A 19,368-nucleotide genomic window follows, 5' to 3' on the forward strand; every position below is an offset into this window, starting at 1 on the left:
ATTAGGGCAGCAACCTTTTGGGCAGGAAATGGGAGACTGAATAATTGGGCACTTAAAAAAAGAACACAAGGGAAGGCAGCTGAAATAAAAAGAGGAGCAGCCAGATGGTCTCTGTGCCAAGAGGATTTGGGGAACTGACAGGAGAAGGTGAGCAAGCTCCAACAAGTCTGCCTGGAAATGGTCTTGGCTTGGATGCAGAGTTTGTCCTGGAGCTCAGAGGTTCCAGCTTCCTCACATTCCTGAAGCTCTGATGCCACAGCTTCATTTTCTGCTCCCTGCACACGTGGAGAGTTAATCCCTGTGCTATTGTGAGAGCAGAAACAGCAGTGCTGGCCGCCTGGGCTGGGCTGCCGCCGAGGGGCCTCTGCGCTCAGCCCTGCCCTTACATGGCCTCCAGAGCTCCAGCGCTGCTTCACTTCCACATGCATTTCCCTTCACCACCTGCTGCACTTGCTGTGACGTATCCAGATGTCACCAGAGTGATGCTGAGACCTGCAGGTGCAGCTGACAGCAGCTGATGGACGTGGGTCTGTCCTACTTGGTGTGAAATAAGCATAGATGCATAGAATGGTTTGGCTTGGAAGGCACCTTAAAGATCATCTAGTTCCAACCCCCCCTGCCAGGGGCAGGGACACCTCCCACTAGACCAGGCTGCTCAAGGCCTCCTCCAACCTGTCTCCCTCCACAACTTCTCTGGGCAACCTGTTCCAGTACCTCACCACCCTCCTAGGGAAGAATTTCTCCCTCATGTCTCATCTCAATCCAGCTTCTTCCAGTTTGAAGCCATCCCCCCTCGTCCTGTCACTCCATGCCTTTGTCAAAAGCCTCTCTCCAGCTGTCTTGTAGCTTCCTTCACATAGTAAAGAGCTGCTCTAAGGTCTCCATGGAGCCTTCTCCAGGCTGACCAACCCCACCTCTCTCAGCCTGGCCTCAGGCTGAGTGTGTGTGTACCAAATACATCTAAACAAACAGTCAAAGGAGGGAAAGAGGCATAGAGACCCCAGCATGACTCCCATGACTGGCAGGGCCAGTGCCCTAGAAGCATAGAAGAGTCTGAGTTGGACGATGGTGGAGCTCCAACCTCCTCCAGCCACATCCCCTCTTGGCAGCCTCGTGGCTGGTTTGGCTGCCTGCTGCTGCAAGTAGGATTCTTCACAGTGGAGGGTCTGGAGGAACACAGAGTGAATGTGCTGAGCTCTGAGAGCCTGCTCACCTCCTCCTCTAGCTCAGTGGGGGTTGGTCTCTTCTCCTGTGACAGAACAAGAGGACACAGTCTCAAGCTGTGCCAGGGGAAGTTTAAGGCTGGATGTTAGGAACAAATTCTTCCCAGCAAGAGAGATTGGCCATTGGAATGTGCTGCCCAGGGAAAGATGTTGAGGTGCTGGAAGGTGTCCAGAGAAGGGCAAGAAAGCTGGGGAGGGGTCTGGAGCACAGCCCTGTGAGGAGAGGCTGAGGGAGCTGGGGTTGCTTAGCCTGCAGAAGAGGAGGCTCAGGGGAGACCTTCTTGCTCTCTGCAACTCCCTGAAGGGAGATTGTAGCCAGGTGGGGGTTGGTCTCTTCTCCCAGGCAGGCAAGCAGCACCAGAACAAGAGGACACAGTCTCAAGCTGTGCCAGGGGAACTTTAGGCTGGAGGTGAGGAAGAAATTCTTCCCAGCAAGAGAGATTGGCCATTGGGATGTGCTGCCCAGGGAGTCCCCATCCCTGGAGGTGTTTAAGAAGAGCCTGGCTGAGGCACTTGGTGCCACGGTTTAGTTCATCAGACGGTGTTGGGTGAGAGGTTGGACTCAATGGTCTTTGAGGTCTTTTCCAACCTGGTTAATTCTGTATTCTGTATTCTAGATGATCCTTGAGGTCCCTTCCAACCCTAACCATTCTATGATTCTAGGAAACACCACCACCATCAAAACCCAGCTGGGTAGTCTCAATGTTTTACTTCAGTCCTGCTGCCACCAGTCCCCTGAGGGCTTCCCCAAGCCCAGTTGCCCAAGGGAGCTGCTGAAGAAGGGCCAAGGGTGGCATCACACATCTCCCAATCACTTTGTCTCCTTTGGGGACTTGAAGCTTACAAGGGGCAATTTTACCAAGAGCCCCAAATCGATTAGATATGTTGGGTGATAGGTTGGACTCAGTGCTCTCTGAGGTCTTTCCCAACCTGGTTAATTCTGTACTCAGAAGTCCCATGTCTTCCTGGAGCCTTATCCAAGCTGAACAACCCCAGCTCTCTCATCCTGACCCCACAGGGGAGGTGCTCTGGCCCTCTGATCATCTTTGTGACCTCCTCTGGACCTGCTCCAGCAGTCCCTCTTATGCTGGAGGCACCAGAACTGAATGCAGTGCTGCAGGTGGGATCTCACCAGAGTGGAGCAGAGAGGCAGAATCACCTTCCATGTCCTGCCAGTCACTACCATTCCACCAGCCTGAGGAGTTCACCAGCTGAGGGGAGCGTTCCTGTGGACTTGGGCAGCAGATCAGCCAGCTGAGGAAGTGCCTTGGTGATGTTTTCCCAGCTGACAGCACAGCCTTGCTCTGTGCCATTGTTGCATGACCTTCCCTTTGGCACAGAGGCTATTTTTAGCTGTGGGCTATCAAAAGTATTTCTCAGGAGGGCTCTCGCTGCTCTCCCACAGGGAGTCAGATTGCTGCGAGAGCTTGGCTGAAACAAAGAAGATCCCTTGGACAAATGGGGAATTACAAGTCTAGACCAACCCAAACATGCACTGGTAATTAATGCTGCTTGTTTTAATTGCTGTTTGTTTCCCCTCCCTCCCCCCCCAATCCATCTGCAAGGAGCAGACGGTTTGTCGGGAACAGCTCCTGGCTGGTCGAGTTGGAGGAGAAGGTGGTGTGTTGTCCTTGGCTGACAAGAAGAAGAATTTAGCATAGCCTGGGAAAGGCAACAAGCTCAGAAACCAAATGTCTCTGTGCAGTGGTGTAAGATCACTCTAACTTGGGTCATTGTGTGGCTTTTAACTGGTGCTTCAAGCCCTTAAGGCTGGTGCTCAGCTGCTGCTTCCAACCCTTCGGCTTCCAACCTTGTTGTGCCCTGTGTCTGTGCTGAGATGCAGCCTCAGGCTGCAGCTTTTCTTTTGCTCAGGGGAAAAACGTTTCTGGTGAGGCTTCACTTGCATTGGCTGGCTGTGGGATCAGGATATCCACGCTGGTGTGTATGGGATCCATATGTACCAGGGCAGCTGTGCCCTTGCTGCGTGCAGAAGGGGAAGGGTTGAGAGCTGTAACATTTTAGACCTTCCTCGTGTAGTAGAAGACTTTGTGAAGCAGCCTGCGACTGGGTGTTTGAAAACTCGGAGTGCTCTGGTTGCTGGGACAATGGCAGTTTGAGTCCCTGGGTTTCCTGTGTTCCTGAGGTGTCCTGTGAGTGTTTTTGTTGCTGTTGTCGTTGTCAGATGAATGGAAGAAGAAAGTCAGCGAGTCATACACCATAATCATAGAGCGCCTGGAGGATGACCTGCAGATCAGAGAGAAGGAGCTGGCAGAGCTGCAGCATGTTTTCAGGTAAAATGCCCTGGAAAGCCTGTTTGTGAATGTCTTTCAGATGAGCACTTGCTCCTCAGCAGTGGGTTTGGTTCCAGGTGTTTGCTTACGGGAGGAGTTCCTCACGTCTGGAACGTGCGCTCCTCGATGTCTATTTTTGGGACTGTTGTTGCAGCCCTCAGCCAGAGCCTCACAGCACAGCAGGACCAGAAGTATTCATAGCTTCACAGAATGGTTTGGGCTGGAAAGGACCTCAAAGGTCATCCAGTTCCAACCCCCCTGCCATGGGCAGGACTGTGTCCCACATTGCAAGGAGCAATGGATGGAAGCTGCAGCACAGGGGGCTCCACCTCAACACAAGGAGGAACTTCTTTACTGTGAGGCTCACAGAGCACTGGAACAGGCTGCCCAGAGAGGTTGTGGAGTCTCCTTCTCTGGAGCCTTTTAAGGCATGTCTGGATGTGTTCCTGTGTGAGCTGTGCTGGATTGTATGGTCCTGCTCTGGCAGGGGGGTTGGACTGGATGATCTCTCTGGGTCTCTTCCAACCCCTGACATCCTGTGATCCACCAGCCCAGGTTGCTCAAGCCCTCATCCAGCCTGGCCTTGAACACCTCCAGGGAGGGGGCATCCACAACCTGCTTGGGCAACCTGTTCCAGTGTCTCCCCAGCCTCACTGGAAAGAATTTCTTCCTGCCTTCCAGTCTAAATCTCCTCCCTTCCAGCTCTTGCCCTGTCACTACCAGCCTTTGTAAAACGTTGATCCCCAGCTCTCCTCTAGCCCCCTTCAGGTATTGAAAGGCCAGCAGAATGTGTCCCCAGAGCCTTCTCTTCCACAGGCTGAACAACCCCAACTGTCACAGCCTGGTGGCTGTTAATTACTCATGACAATATTTCCCAACAAACACCTATGTGCTCTTGTAAATTAATTAGCCCTAAGGGGATGCCTGCTCTTGGTGTGTTCCTTTTGGAGTTGCTCCTGTGCATCTGCAGGCAGGGATCACAGGCTCACAGGAGGTCAGGGCTTGGAAGGCACCCAAAGAGATCACCCACTCCAACCCCCCTGCCAGAGACCTTACAGTCTAGCTCAGGTCACACAGGAACACATCCAGATGGGGCTGGAAAGGCTCCAGAGAAGGAGACTCCACAACCTCTCTGGGCAGCCTGCTCCAGGGCTCTGTCACCCTCACAGTGAAGAAGTTCCCCCTTGTGTTGAGGTGGAACCTCCTGTGCTGCAGCTTCCATCCATTGCTCCTTGTCCTATCCCAGGGAGCAAGTGAGCAGAGCCTGTCCCCTCCCTCCTGACCCCCAGCCCTCAGATATTGATAGGCATTGATTAAATCCCCTCTCAGTCTTCTCTTCTCCAGACTAAAGAGCTCCAGGTCCTTCACCCTCTCCTCCCCAGGCAGTGCTCCAGTCCCCTACTCATGCTCCATTCAGCTCACTGACTGTGGGCAAGTAGGAAAATCATCAGGTAAATAACTGCAGACCACTTGGAAAAAAACAAAGCAAAAACCAAACAGAGGATTCTAATCACAAAGACATCACAAGCTCAGAAAAGCCAGGCTGCTCCGAAGAAACTAATCCTGGTGCTCACTTCCAGCTAACAGAGTTAGCCCTGCTTCAGCCTGTCATGTGAAGGAGGACACTGGGCTCTCAGTGTGGTACACTGACCACAAGGGCCATGGTCCAGTGAAGTGCTTCAGTGTTTGGCTCATTTTAAACCTCTTTATCAGTAAAACTATCTGAAATGGGAGGCTGCACACTCTTTATTTGAGATAAGGAAGGTAAGTGAATCACAGAATTGTCAGGGTTGGAAGGGACCTCAAGGCTCAGCCAGTCCCAACCCCCCTGTCATGGCCAGGGATACCTCACACCACAGCAGGTTGCTCACAGCCACCTCCAGCCTGGCTGCAAACACCTCCAGGCAGGAGGCTTCCACCACCTCCCTGGGCAACCTGGGCCAGGCTCTCACCACCCTCATGGGCAACAACTTCTTCCTCACATCCAATCTCAATCTCCCCATTTCTAGTTCTGCTCCATCCCCCCCAGTCCTATCACTCCCTGACACCCTCAAAAGTCCCTCCCCAGCTTTCTTGGAGCCCCCTGCAGATCCTGGAAGGCCACAGTGAGGTCTCCTGGGAGCCTTCTCTTCTCCAGACTGAACAGCCCCAACTCCCTCAGTCTGTCCTCAGAGCAGAGCAGCTCCAGCCCTCTGCTCATCCTCATGGCCCTTCTCTGGACACCTTCCAGCCCCTCCAGATCCTTCCTGTACTAGGGGCTCCAGATCTGATGTCAGCAGAAAGGCATCAGGAAGGCACCCAGACAAGCCTGGGTGTGGTGCAGTCATTTGATCCAGTTTTCATTGTCAACCTGAGCATTTTGATTGCAGCTTTTAATACAGGAAACCTTCTTTGCAATCTTTCCCCATAAAACCAGGCAATTTCTGCTGCTTTACAAGGGCTCAAACCATATTAAAATCAATTATCAGCCAGAAAACAAACTGAAGGCTTTTCTTTTTCACACCAGAAACAGAGGAAGATTTCAGTATCTGGCTACAACCCCCCTGGATTCTCAAGCACACATTAAGGGCTCAGGAGGTGAATTTTTAACACAGCTTAAAGATGGAAATTGAAGCAGGAGATGTGACTCAGCCAGCAGGATGATGTTCTGTGCTTCTGGGGCTTGCAGAGTTCACCCTGGGGACACAGCCATCCGCTCCCCACACAGGCACTGCCAGGCACCGGTGCCTGCAGGGTGCACATCCCCACCAGCACAAGAGGGCACAGCAAAGACCAGAGAATCAGAGAATCAGGGAATCAACCAGCGTGGAAAAGACCTCAGAGATCATCAACTCCAACCTATTACCCAATACCTAACACCTCCTGGCAACTAAACCACGACTCCAAGTGCCACATCCAAGCCTGTCTTGAACACCTCCAGGGATGGTGACTCCACCACCTCCCTGGGCAGCACATCCCAATGGCCAGTCTCTCTTGCTGGGAAGAATTTCTTCCTCACCTCCAGCCTAAACCTCCCCTGGCACAGCTTGAGACTGTGTCCCCTTGTTCTGGTGCTGCTTGCCTGCCTGGGAGAAGAGACCTGGCTACAGCCTCCCTTCAGGGAGTTGTGGAGAGCAAGAAGGTCTCCCCTGAGCCTCCTCTTCTCCAGGCTAAGCAACCCCAGCTCCCTCAGCCTCTCCTCCCAGGGCTGTGCTCCAGACCCCTCCCCAGCTTTCTTGCCCTTTTCTGGACACATCTCAATGTTCTTCTTAAATTGAGGAGCCCAGAACTGGACACAGGACTCAAGGTGTGGCCTAAGCAGTGCTGAGCACAGGGCAGAATGGCTTCCCTGCTCCTGCTGGCCACACTCTTCCTGCTGCAGGCCAGGATGGCCTTGGCCTTCTTGGCCACCTGGGCACACTGCTGGCTCCTGTTCAGCCTACTTTCAACCAGTACCCCCAAGTCCCTTTCTGACTGGGTTTGATGATCTTAGAGGTCTTTTCCAGCCTTGATGACTCTCTGATTTTAAGATCTTGTTTCCCAGAGGCTGGAATTCATTTTCCCCTCAGCTGGTCCCGGGGGGAAGGCTGCAGGACGGCTGAGCCTTGGATCGCTATCATTAATCACAGCTTGTCAGAGGAGAGCTGCACAGAGATAAAACACTGCTGAAGAATGAGCTTTTATTTTTACTGAGCAAAACATTTTCCACGTCAGTAAAGTGGAAGTGGTAGACGAGGGGCTGTCACCAAACAGAGGGATTGTGACTGGAATGTGTGAAGGAAATGTGTCCACACCACACTGATTTACATTTAGGACAGAAAAAATATCAGCTTCCTTAGCATGTGGTGCCCCTCTTCTGAGGAGTGCATGTGAAAACCCAGGCCCAGATAAGATTTAATCTCTGCTTGGGTAAAACAAGTCAAATTGTGTCTCCAATTTAGAGTGGAATGGAATGGAATGGAATGGAATGGAATGGAATGGAATGGAATGGAATGGAATGGAATGGAATGGAATAGAATAGAATAGAATAGAATAGAATAGAATAGAATAGAATAGAATAGAATAGAATAGAATAGACCAGGTTGGAAAAGACCTCAGAGATCATTCAAGTCCAACCTATCACCCAACACCATCTAATCAACTCAACCATGGCACCAAGTGCCTCAGCCAGGCTCTTCTTAAACACCTCCAGGGATGGGGACTCCACCACCTCCCTGGGCAGCACATTCCAGTGGCTAATTCCTCTTTCTGGGAAGAACTTTCTCCTCACCTCCAGCCTAAAGTTCCCCTGGCACAGCTTGAGACTGTGTCCTCTTGTTCTGGTGCTGCTTGCCTGCCTGGGAGAAGATACCAACCCCCACCTGGCTACAACCTCCCTTCAGGGAGTTGCAGAGAGCAAGAAGGTCTCCCCTGAGCCTCCTCTTCTCCAGGCTAAGCAACCCCAGCTCCCTCAGCCTCTCCTCCCAGGGCTGTGCTCCAGACCCCTCCCCAGCTTTCTTGCCCTTCTCTGGACACCTTTCAGCATCTCAACATCTTTCCTAACCTGAGGGGCCCAGAAGTGGACACAGGACTCCAGGTGTGTCCTAAGTAGTGCTGAGCACAGAGCAGAATGACTTCCCTGCTCCTGCTGGCCACACTCTTCCTGCTGCAGGCTGATTTAGCTGTGTTTAGGATGTATGGACTGAGGCTGGATCGCAGGCATGCTCAGAGGACCATCAATCTGCCTGCTCGCTGGGGATCAGTGAAGCATCTCCGTACTCGGAGTGCAAAGTGGGCATAAATTTAGCCTTGTGCCTGCAAAACAGCTACGCTGGGATTTCTCTTTCAAGTGTTTTCCAAGTGAAAGAAGTTGTGCTAAAGGATGACAACAGTAATCAGCTGTAAAATTTCTTTTTTTCAGCTCTGATGAAGCCTTCTGCAAAGTCAATTTAAATTACCGCACGGAGAACGGGCTCTCTCTTCTTCACCTCTGCTGCATCTGTGGGGGTATGTGCCTGGTGTTCTTCAAACCTCCTCGCTGCCTGGCTGCTGATTCCCTCTGGCTGGCAGTTGCCAGCAAGGGTCTACCTTCTGTACCTTTCTGCCTGTGTTTGCTGAGAGCTGGGGAAAACATTTGTAAGTCTTACTCCTGACTTTGCTGCTTGGGGCTTGAGTCAGGTTCCACCACACCGCATTGGAGCTGCTTCTGCAGTCCAGGGGTCATGGTTGATGATGGGCAGTGTTTTACTGCAGGTGTTCAGCTAAGCACCAGTGGCCTTCTGTGGCCAAGAAGGCCAGTGGCCTCATGAAGAGGGTGTTCAAGAGGGGATTGGATGTGGCACTTGGTGCCATGGTCTAGTCATGGGGTCTGTGTTGATAGGTTGGACTCGATGATCCCCGAGGTCTCTTCCAACCTTAGTAATACTGTGAGAATGTGATACTGTGAAGAAGAGTGTGGCTGGAAGATTGTGGGAGGTTCTCCTCTCCCTGTACCCTGCCCTGGTGAGGCCACAGCGAGAGAACTGGTCCAGTTTTGGGCTCCTCAGTTCAAGAGAGACAGGGAAATACTGGAGGGAGTTCAGCTGTGGCTACAAAGGTTTTGCTGAAGGGCCTGGAGCATCTCTGTGAGGAGGAAATAGAATAGGATAGGATAGGATAGGATAGGATAGGATAGGATAGGATAGGATAGGATAGGATAGGATAGGGTAGGGTAGGGTAGGATAGGATAGGATAGGATAGGATAGGATAGGATAGGATAGGATAGGATAGGATAGGATAGGATAGGATAGGATAGGATAGGATAGGACCAGACTGAACCAGGTTGGAAGAGACCTTCAAGATCATCACATCCAACCCATCATCCAACGCCACCTAATCAACTAAACCATGCAACTAAGGCTGAGAGCCCTGGGTCTCTTGAGCCTGGAGAAGAGCAGCCTGAGAGAGGAATCTGATCAATGCTCAGCAAGAACTAAAGGACCTGTGGGAAACAACAGGATGGGGCCAGACTCTTCTCTGTGGTGCCCAGAGACAGGCCAAGGGGCAGTGGGCACAAACTGGAACCCAGGAGGTTCCATCTGAGCAGGAGAAACTTGTTTGATGAGAGGGTGCTGGAGCCCTAAAGCAAGCTGCCCAGAGGGGTTGTGCAGTTTCCCTCTCTGGAGAGCTTCCAAAGCCAGCTGGGCATTGTGCTGCTGGGCAAGCTGCTGTGGGTGCCCTGCTTTAGCAAGGGGGTTGGACTGGATGATCTCCAGAGGTCCCTCCCAAACCTACCTTTCTGGGGTTCTGTAAGCACTTGCTGTAGGCACTAGTCAGTCAAGCCATACTGCCCATGTGGGATGGCTCATTGCTGCATTCTGCACATGCTGTGAGCTCCAAGAGAAGGACCCAGCTTGAGCAGACCTTCGCCATGTACACATCACCTTTAGTCTCCAGCATAAAGGAAACGCCTGGGGTTTATTTCACGGAGATTAAAAGAAGAATAACTCAAATGCTTTAGTGAAAAACCCTCAGCTGAGAGGATTTTTGCAACAGAAACTCAGGCTATGCAAGAGGTGGTATCTTAGGGGATGCTCATGAAGAGAGACTGGTGGTGGAATTTTCCACTCGGTTCCACGCTGCTGCTCAGCGCTCCACACGGTGAGTCCCTAGCTCAGGCACAGGCTCTGCACTTGTGATGCCATTTCCAGCAGAAATGGGCTGTGAGAGGCAGAGAGGCTTCAGCTCTGCAGAGTGCCTCACTGACAGCACACACCAACACTCTTCTCCATCTCAGTTAGATGCCAGCACGGAGGAGGGTGTGATCCTGCGCCGCTGAGAGACAGGATCTTTGCTCCTCGTTGCTTCACCACGAGGGTGGCACCACACTGGAACAGCTTGCCCAGAGATGTTGTTGAGGCCCCATCCCTGGACACATTCAAGGTCAAACTTGATGTGGCCCTAAGCAACCTGCTCTAGTTGGAGGTGTCCCTGTTGACAGCAGGGGGGTTGGACAAGATGACCTTCCAGGGTCGCTTCCAACGCAGTGCAATGTGTGAACCTGTGATCTGTGCTAGAACAGGACAGGACAGGACAGGACAGGACAGGACAGGACAGGACAGGCTAGAATAGAAATAGAAATAGAAATAGAAATAGAAATAGAAATAGAAATAGAAATAGAAATAGAAATAGAAATAGAAATAGAAATAGAAATAGAAATAGAAATAGAAATAGAAATAGAAATAGAAATAGAAATAACCAGGGTGGAAGAGACCTTTGAGATCATCAAGTCCAACCTATCACCCAACACCTCCTGACTAACTAAACCATGGCTCTAAGTGCCACATCCAATCCTTTTCTGAACTCCTCCAGGCATGGGGACTCCACCACCTCCCTGGGCAGCACATCCCAATGGCCAATCTCTCTTTCTATGAAGAACTTCTTCCTCACCTCCAGCCTAAACCTCCCATGCCACAGCTGGAGACTGTGTCCTCTTGTTCTGGTGCTGCTTGCCTGGGAGAAGAGATCAACCCCCACCTGGCTACAACCTCCCTTCAGGGAGTTGGAGAGAGCAAGAAGGTCTCCCCTGAGCCTCCTCTTCTCCAGGCTAAGCAACCCCAGCTCCCTCAGCCTCTCCTCCCAGGGCTGTGCTCCAGACCCCTCCCCAGCTTTCTTGCCCTTCTCTGGACACCTTCAAGTCTCTCAATGTCCCTCCTAAATTGAGGAGCCCAGAAGTGGACACAGGACTCAAGGTGTGGCCTAAGCAGTGCTGAGCACAGGGCAGAATGACCTCCCTGCTGCTGCTGGCCACACTCTTCCTGATGCAGGCCAGGATGCCCTTGGCCTTCTTGGCCACCTGGGCACACTGCTGGCTCATGTTTAGCCTACTATCAACCGCTACCCCCCAGGTCCCTTTCTGCCTGGCTGCTCTCCAGCCTCTCTGACCCCAGCTTTTTGTTTTATGTCTTGCCTAGCTCAGCAGAGGAGCTCCCTGATTCTTTGCTTTCAAAGCCACACTGAAGCTTCTTTGTTCCTCTGCTGGTTCTTTCCTGCCCATAACTGCTTTCTAACCCTCTTTCTGAAGGTACCAAGTCGCACATCAGAACCCTGATGCTGAAAGGGCTGCGCCCGTCCCGGCTCACCAGGAATGGATTCACAGCTCTGCACCTGGCTGCTTATAAGGTGAATCATTCTGAGCAGAACTGATGGAAAGGAACCAGAGCTGAGCAGCTCAAACTCTCTGGCTGCCAATTCTGGTGAAAATAGAAACTTCACATATTTAGGGTGCACAGGAAGATGACTTGTGACGAGCACAGCACAGGGAACCAGCGTGGGCTTTCACAGCGTCATCCAGCAGGGGACAATGCTGCTTGGGAAAGAGGGATCAGACCATGCAAGGCTGCTCAGGGTAGAGGAGAGTCCTTTTTGCCCTTATAGACACTAAGAGAAAGAGTCTGGAAGCCATTCATTTGATGATTTCTTCCTTTCTTGTGGTCTCTCCTCAAGTCCCATGTGATAGTTGGGCTTTCACAGTGTCATGCAGGAGGGGACAATGCTGCTTGGGAAAGATGGATCAGATTATACAAGGCTGCTCAGGGTAGAGGAGAGTCCTTTTTGCTGTTATAGACACTCAGAGAAAGAACCTGGAAGCCATTCATTTGATGATTTCTCCCTTTCTTGTGCTCTCTCCTCAAGTCCCAGGTGATGGCTGGACTTTCACAGTGTCATGCAGGAGGAGACAATGCTTGATCAGACCATGCAAGGCTGCTCAGGGTAGAGGAGAGTCCTTTTTGCTGTTATAGACACTAAGAGAAAGCGTCTGGAAGCCATTCATTTGATGATTTCTTCCTTTCTTGTGGTCTCTCCTCAAGTCCCACAGGATGGTTGGCTTTTTACAGTGTCATGCAGGAGGAGACAATGCTTGATCAGACCATACAAGGCTGCTTAGGGTAGAGGAGAGTCCTTTTTGCTCTCATAGACATTAAGAGAAAGAGTCTGGAAGCCATTCATTTGATGATTTCTCCCTTTCTTGTGGTCTCTCCTCAAGTCCCACAGGATGGCTGGACTTTCACAGTGTCATCCAGCAGGGGACAATGCTTGATCAGACCATGCAAAGCTGCTCAGGGTAGAGGAGAGTCCTTTTTGCTGGTATAGACGTTAAGAGAAAGAATCTGGAAGCCATTCATTTGATGATTTCTTCCTTTCTTGTGCTCTCTCCTCAAGTCCTACATGATGGTTGGGCTCAGAGGTCTTTTCCTACTGAGGAAATTCTATGATTCCATGATTCAGCTTCCATATGAGTTGTCTTCACTGTTATATTTATCCTTGAAGACCATGAATAAAAAGGAGTGCAAATAAAAGCAGGAGCAGGGATTGAAGTGGACAAAGAGAGCATTTCCCTAAAGAATATCTCCTGGGAGCTCCTTGAGTGCCCTTCTTTACTGGGATGTTGGGGAAGTGGTAGAGTCACCACCTCTGGAGGTCTCTTTTCCCAAGGAGCAAGCAATAGGACAAGGAGAAACGTCCTCAGATTGCACCCTAGGAGGGACAGGTTGAGCATGAGGAACAATTTTTTCCCCCAGAGGGTTGTCCAGGCCTGGCCCAAGCTGCCCAGGGCAGTGGTGGAGTCCTCATTCCTGGAGGGGCTTCACAGCTGTGGAGATGTGGTGCTGAGGGACATGGTTTAGTGGTGGTCTGGCAGTGCTGGGGTAGTGGTTGGATGTGGAGAGCTTAAAAGCCTCTTCCAGCCAAAATGACTCTGTTCTCTGTTTCTGTGATGCCATGATTCCATGTTGTGACCTGTAACCCAGTTTGCTGAGCACTTCTAATGGCTTGGAGGCTGAGAGGTTTTTAAAGGCAACATGAACTCAGTTCAGGAAAGAGGTTGAGCTGCTGGAAGGTGTCCAGAGAAGGGCAAGAAAGCTGGGGAGGGGTCTGGAGCACAGCCCTGGGAGGAGAGGCTGAGGGAGCTGGGGTTGCTTAGCCTGGAGAAGAGGAGGCTCAGGGGAGACCTTCTTGCTCTCTCCAACTCCCTGAAGGGAGGTTGCAGCCAGGTGAGGGTTGGTGTCTTCTGCCAGGCAAGCAGCACTGGAACAAGAGGACACAGTCTCAAGCTGTGGCAGGGGAGGTTCAGGCTTGATGTGAGGAAGACATTCTTCCCAGCAAGAGAGACTGGTCATTGGGATGTGCTGCCCAGGGAGGTGGTGGAATCACCATCCCTGGAGGTGTTTAAGAAGAGACTGGATGGGGTGCTTGGTGCCATGGTTGAGTTGATTAGATGGTGTTGGGTGAGAGGTTGGACTCGATGATCTCTGAGGTCTTTTCCAACCTGGTCTGGTCTATTCTATTCTATTCTATTCTATTCTATTCTATTCTATTCTATTCTATTCTATTCTATTCTATTCTATTCCATTCCATTCCATTCCATTCCATTCCATTCCATTCCATTCTAAGATACTAGGAAGAAATTCTTTACAATGAGAGTGGAGAGGCACTGAAACAGGTTGGCCAGAGAGGTTGTGGATGCCTCCTCCCTGGAGGTGTTCAAAGGCATGTTAGATGAGGCCTTGAGCACCCTGAGGTGCCCCTGCACACAGCAGGGGGGGTGTAACAGAGTGACCTTTGATGTCCTTTCTGCCCCCACCCATTCCGTGATGATTCTATGCAAGGCAGCAGCCTGACGGCAGGAAAGGTGCAGACAGCCCCAGCTGCCTCTGGGTCCCTGCCTGCTGCGCTCCCAGCTCTGTTCCAGGAATAACAGATTTCCACCCTGTGCCTTTAGGACAACGTGGAGCTGCTGACAGCGCTGCTGCACGGGGGAGCTGACATCCAGCAGGTGGGGTACGGAGCCTTGACCGCCCTGCACATCGCCACCATCGCTGGACACCACCAGGTGGGGGGCTCCTCTCAGAGGCTGTCTCAGCAGCTTGCTCAGGCTCACTCACAAACAAGACTGAGGACAAGTGCAATACAGTGATTGTTTTCTGTAAGGTTTGGGGGGAAAACCGCAGCTGTGCACAGAGCTGACACTGAAAAATCATGCATAGAGTATGAGTCATCCAATCAATAAGGTTGGAAAAGACCTAAAGATCATCAAGTCCAACCTGCCACCCAGCACCTCATGACTAACTAAACCATGGCTGCAAGTGTCACATCCAATCCCCTCCTGAACACCTCCAGGGATGGGGACTCCACCACCTCCCTGGGCAGCACATTCCAGTGGCCAATTCTTCTTTCTGGGAAGAACTTTCTCCTCCTCACCTCCAGCCTAAACTTCCCCTGGTGCAGCTTGAGACACAAAGGCCAAGGACCTGTTGGTGCAGCTTTGGCCTTTAGGGCCACAGCAGTGCTGGGAGGGCTGGAAGCCCTCTGCTGGGAGGCCAGGCTGAGGGAGTCGGGGTTGTTCAGCCTGGAGAAGAGAAGGCTACAGGGAGACCTTCTGGTGGCCTTCCAGCGCTTCAAGGGACCCTCCAAGAAGGACTTTGAGCAGGGCCTGTTGTGCCAGGGCAAGGGGTGATGGTTTGAAGTAAAAGAGAGAGATTCAGGCTGGAGAGAAGGGAGAAATGTTTGATACTGAGGGTGGTGAGATCCTAGCCCAGGTTGCCCAGAGGGGCAGGAGATTCTCCATCCCTGGAACCATTGCAGGTCAGGTGTCAGGTTGCCTGGGGGCCTGAGCAACCCTTCTCTATTTGCATATGTCCCTGCTGACTGCACAGGGGTTGGACTGGATGGACCTTGAGAGGTCTCTTTCAAACAAACCAAGTCCATGATTCTGTGATTCCATCAGTACTGTGATTCTGTGCAACTGTCCTTAAAGTCTTAGCAATAAGTGGCAGAGATGTTTTCTAGGTACCAGACCTGCTAACCACTGGACAGATGCTGGAATTCAGTCACTCCTCACATGTGAGCACTTCCAAACCTGGATATGGAGTGAGGCTTCCAATCACTGCTGCTCTGCCTGGGGAAGAGGCAGAGCAGAAGACTTTTACTCCCTCCTCTCCTAGGTGTCATGGCTCTGCTTCACAGCCACCATGCTTTTCACTTCAGAGCCAGGGGTTCTCACTTTGGAGCTATTTGATACTGTGGATTAGTGCAGAGGAAACTTGTCAGGGGAAGGCTGGCATGAACCTCAAGCATCAATCTTGACAAGCCTCCTGTGGGCTGGAGAGTGATGGCTGTGGGGAGAAGGGGAGGGGAGGGAGGGATGAGGTTCCCCAGCTGCCTGCAGTCAGGCCCTTCCTTCTAGACACGCTGTCAATCAGGAATGTGTTTTCTTATCATTTGCCACCCCAGCTCAGTCATTTCACACCTCATCTCGTTTCTGTCACCTTGACAACGGCTCACTCAGGCTAATTTATTTATTTCTTCAATCCCCTGAAGGAGTGGGTGTGCAAAATTACCTCAGGAATGAAGGGCTCACCGCTGCAGAGCGCTCCTGGAGCCGGGGGCTTCGCCTGCCATCTCCTCCGGGTGCATTAAGCACACAAAGTCTTTGTCTCCTGCCTGAGCAGAAGTTTCAAAGGCAGAGTGCTGGGCTAATTGATGGAGTCTGGAGCAGCAGGATCCTTTACAGGCAGATAATCAACAAGAAACACAAGAAAACAAACTCAGGGCATGCAGGTGAGACTGATGCTCACCTTTACACAGCGAGCAGCTTGGACATGGGACACACATCCGAGGTAGAAGAGCTTGGCTGGATGGCTGGAATGAAGCAGGCTTGCAATTTGCAGCAGGGAGGAAAACCTCTCTGTGTGTACATGGCAAGAAATGTAGAGATTCAGGCTGGAGAGGAGGAAGAAATTCTTTACAGTGAGGCTGGGGAGACACTGGAACCCTGCCCCAGGGAGGCTGGGCTGCCCCCTCCCTGGAGGTGTTCAAGGCCAGGTTGCATGAGGGCTTGAGCAACCTGGGCTGTGGAAGGCTTCTTACAGAATGCAGAACTAACCAGGCTGGAAAAGACCTCAGAGATCATCAGGTCCAACCTCTCACCCAACACCATCTGATCAACTCAACCATGGAGAGGAGAGGAGAGGAGAGGAGAGGAGAGGAGAGGAGAGGAGAGGAGAGGAGAGGAGAGGAGAGGAGAGGAGAGGAGAGGAGAGGAGAGGAGAGGAGAGGAGAGGAGAGGAGAGGAGAGGAGAGGAGAGGAGAGGAGAGGAGAGGAGAGGAGAGGAGAGGAGAGGAGAGGAGAGGAGAGGAGAAGGAGAGGAGAGGAGAGGAGAGGAGAGGAGAGGAGAGGAGAGGAGAGGAGAGGAGAGGAGAGGGAGAGGAGAGGAGAGGAGAGGAGAGGAGAGGAGAGGAGAGGAGAGGAGAGGAGAGGAGAGGAGAGGAGAGGAGAGGAGAGGAGAGGAGAGGAGAGGAGAGGAGAGGAGAGGAGAGGAGAGGAGAGGAGAGGAGAGGAGAGGAGAGGAGAGGAGAGGAGAGGAGAGGGAGAGGAGAGGAGAGGAGAGGAGAGGAGAGGAGAGGAGAGGAGAGGAGAGGAGAGGAGAGGAGAGGAGAGGAGAGGAGAGGAGAGGAGGAGAGGAGAGAGGAAGGAGAGGAGAGGAGAGGAGAGGAGAGGAGAGGAGAGGAGAGGAGAGGAGAGGAGAGGAGAGGAGAGGAGAGGAGAGGAGAGGAGAGGAGAGGGAGGAGGAGAGGAGAGGAGAGGATTTTGTGACAATTTCAACAGTGTCACATCAATTTAATTTTTCAAGGCTTGTTAAGTCCTTTGAATGCACCCCTGGTCACAAGCTACATTCCAGGGGAGACAGGAGGGGCAAACATGCTGATGCAGTGAAAGACTTCTGAATGAAAAGGGATTTATTAGTGGTAGACAACCTTCGAGATGGGACCAACCCCCTGTTCCCTAACAGGTCCCTTGTACAAAAACTTTGACACTTCAGATTGTCAGCTTTGCAGACTGCAAACATCAAGTAGCACTGCTTGATCTTGCCTGCATCCCCCAGCCCTAGTGAGACATCCCCAGGGGTTGTGAACTCAGAATGCCAACTGCTGTTTGCAGAATGCAACAGGCAATGGTACTGGCTCCTCAGCTTAAGGAGGACATTGAGATACCTGAACGTGTCCAGAGAAGGGCAACAAGGCTGGGGAGGGGTCTGGAGCACAGCCCTGGGAGGAGAGGCTGAGGGAGCTGGGGTTGCTTAGCCTGGAGAAGAGGAGGCTCAGGGGAGACCTTCTTGCTCTCTCCAACTGCCTGAAGGGAGGTTGTAGCCAGGTGGGGCTTGGTCTCTTCTCCCAGGCAGCAGCACCAGAACAAGAGGACACAGTCTCAAGCTGTGCCAGGGGAGGTTTAGGCTGGAGGTGAGGAGAAATTTCTTCCCAGGAAGAGAGATTGGCCATTGGGATGTGCTGCCCAGGGAGGTGGTGGAGTCCCCGTCCCTGGGGGTGTTCAAAATAGGCTTGGATGTGGCACTTGGAGCCATGGTTTAGTTGTCAGGAGGGTGTTAGGCATTGGTGATAGGTTGGACTTGATGATCTCTGAGGATAGATTAGAATAGAATAGAATAGAATAGAATAGAATAGAATAGAATAGAATAGAATAGAATAGAATAGAATAGAATGGGGATGGGATGGGATGGATGGGATGGGATGGGATGGGATGGGATGGGATGGGATGGGGATGGGATGGGATGGGATGGGAATGGGATGGGATGGGATGGGATGGGATGGGATAGAATAGATTGGAGTGGAGTAGAATGGGATTGGTTAGCATAGGATGGAATAGGATAGAGTAGAATAGAATGGGATAGGATAGGATAGGATAGGATAGGATAGGATAGGATAGGATAGGATAGGATAGGATAGGATAGGATAGAGTAGCATAGAGTAGCATAGACTAGACTTGACTTGACTAGACTAGAATTAGCCAGGTTGGAAAAGACCTCAGAGATCATCAAGTCCAACCTATCATCCAGTGGTGCAAGGGCCTGGCTTGCTGAAGTTGTCTTCCCATTTATACTTTGCCTGCTGGAAAGTCAATAATCATTGATCTTATTTGCCCTAGAGGAGTTTTTATCCTGTGCCTTGTCCAACAGACAAAGTCCTTATGTAGCTTGCCTTGGGTTTGATTTTGTTGACTCCTCCTGACCTTCAGACTAGTTTAATTAATTGTCTTTGAAGCTAAGGTAATTGGACTTGAATGTTTCCAAAGCTTCTGAAAAATTCCTTCATAAGAGAGTTTTGAGGGAGGGGAGGTGGGTTTGCAAAGTGAGGTGCTCAAGTATCATTTTGAAAGAAAAAAATGGCTATGGGAGGAAAAGGGAAGCAGTCCTGTCCTGGATTGACTGGGCTGTAAGTCTTGGCCAGCTGTGGCCTGCAGGCTCTTAGCAGCTTGGAGTGAGCCAGGAGCTTAGGGCAGCTGTCACCAATTGGCTGCAGGTATAGCCCATGATCATGCTCAGTGTAAAGGGGGAACTCTGCTGAGGGTTCCTGCTCCATCCCTGGAGGGGCTTGCTCATCTTTCTGCTCCTGAGGACTGGGTAACACTTTTGCTTTCTATTGGTGTTAATGTCAGTTTATATCATTTGGGGAGGTTTAGGCTGGAGGGGAGGAAGAAGTTCTTCCCAGCAAGAGAGATTGGCCACTGGAATGTGCTGCCCAGGGAGGTGGTGGAGTCCCATCCCTGGAGGTGTTTAGGAAGAGCCTGGCTGAGGCACTTGGTGCCATGGTTGAGTTGATCAGATGGTGTTGGGTGAGAGGTTGGACTTGATGATATCAAAGGTCTTTTACCAACCTGGTTATTCTATTCTATCAAACCTGCAGGACTCCTCTGGATGCTGCTTGGCTGGGAGGGGACATCAGGTGATAGAGGAATGGCTACAGCTCAGCCCTAAACACAGGCTAGATGGAGACAAAACTGTTTTGCTCTTCTCCTGCCCTTGCTGCTGCAAGTCCAGCCTAGGAAGCTGCTGGCTGCCTTT

General features: G+C 51.6%; 1 protein-coding gene across 1 annotated transcript in view; it reads left to right on the forward strand.

Annotated features, from left to right (window-relative positions):
- The first annotated feature begins 2,645 nt into the window (after positions 1 to 2,645).
- The window catches only part of TNNI3K (TNNI3 interacting kinase), an 80,590-nt gene continuing 63,867 nt past the window's right edge, over positions 2,646 to 19,368 (forward strand). The window contains exons 1-5 of the mRNA XM_068169763.1: positions 2,646 to 2,721; positions 3,406 to 3,514; positions 8,394 to 8,479; positions 11,535 to 11,632; positions 14,232 to 14,342. Of these exons, the coding sequence (XP_068025864.1) occupies positions 2,682 to 2,721; positions 3,406 to 3,514; positions 8,394 to 8,479; positions 11,535 to 11,632; positions 14,232 to 14,342 (444 nt within the window). The 5' untranslated portion in view covers positions 2,646 to 2,681. The remainder of the gene's footprint in view (positions 2,722 to 3,405; positions 3,515 to 8,393; positions 8,480 to 11,534; positions 11,633 to 14,231; positions 14,343 to 19,368) is intronic.

The sequence above is a fragment of the Melanerpes formicivorus genome, unplaced genomic scaffold (genome assembly GCF_026170545.1).
Source record: "Melanerpes formicivorus ecotype bairdi unplaced genomic scaffold, bMelFor1.0.p_v2 SCAF_222, whole genome shotgun sequence".
NCBI lineage: Eukaryota > Metazoa > Chordata > Aves > Piciformes > Picidae > Melanerpes > Melanerpes formicivorus.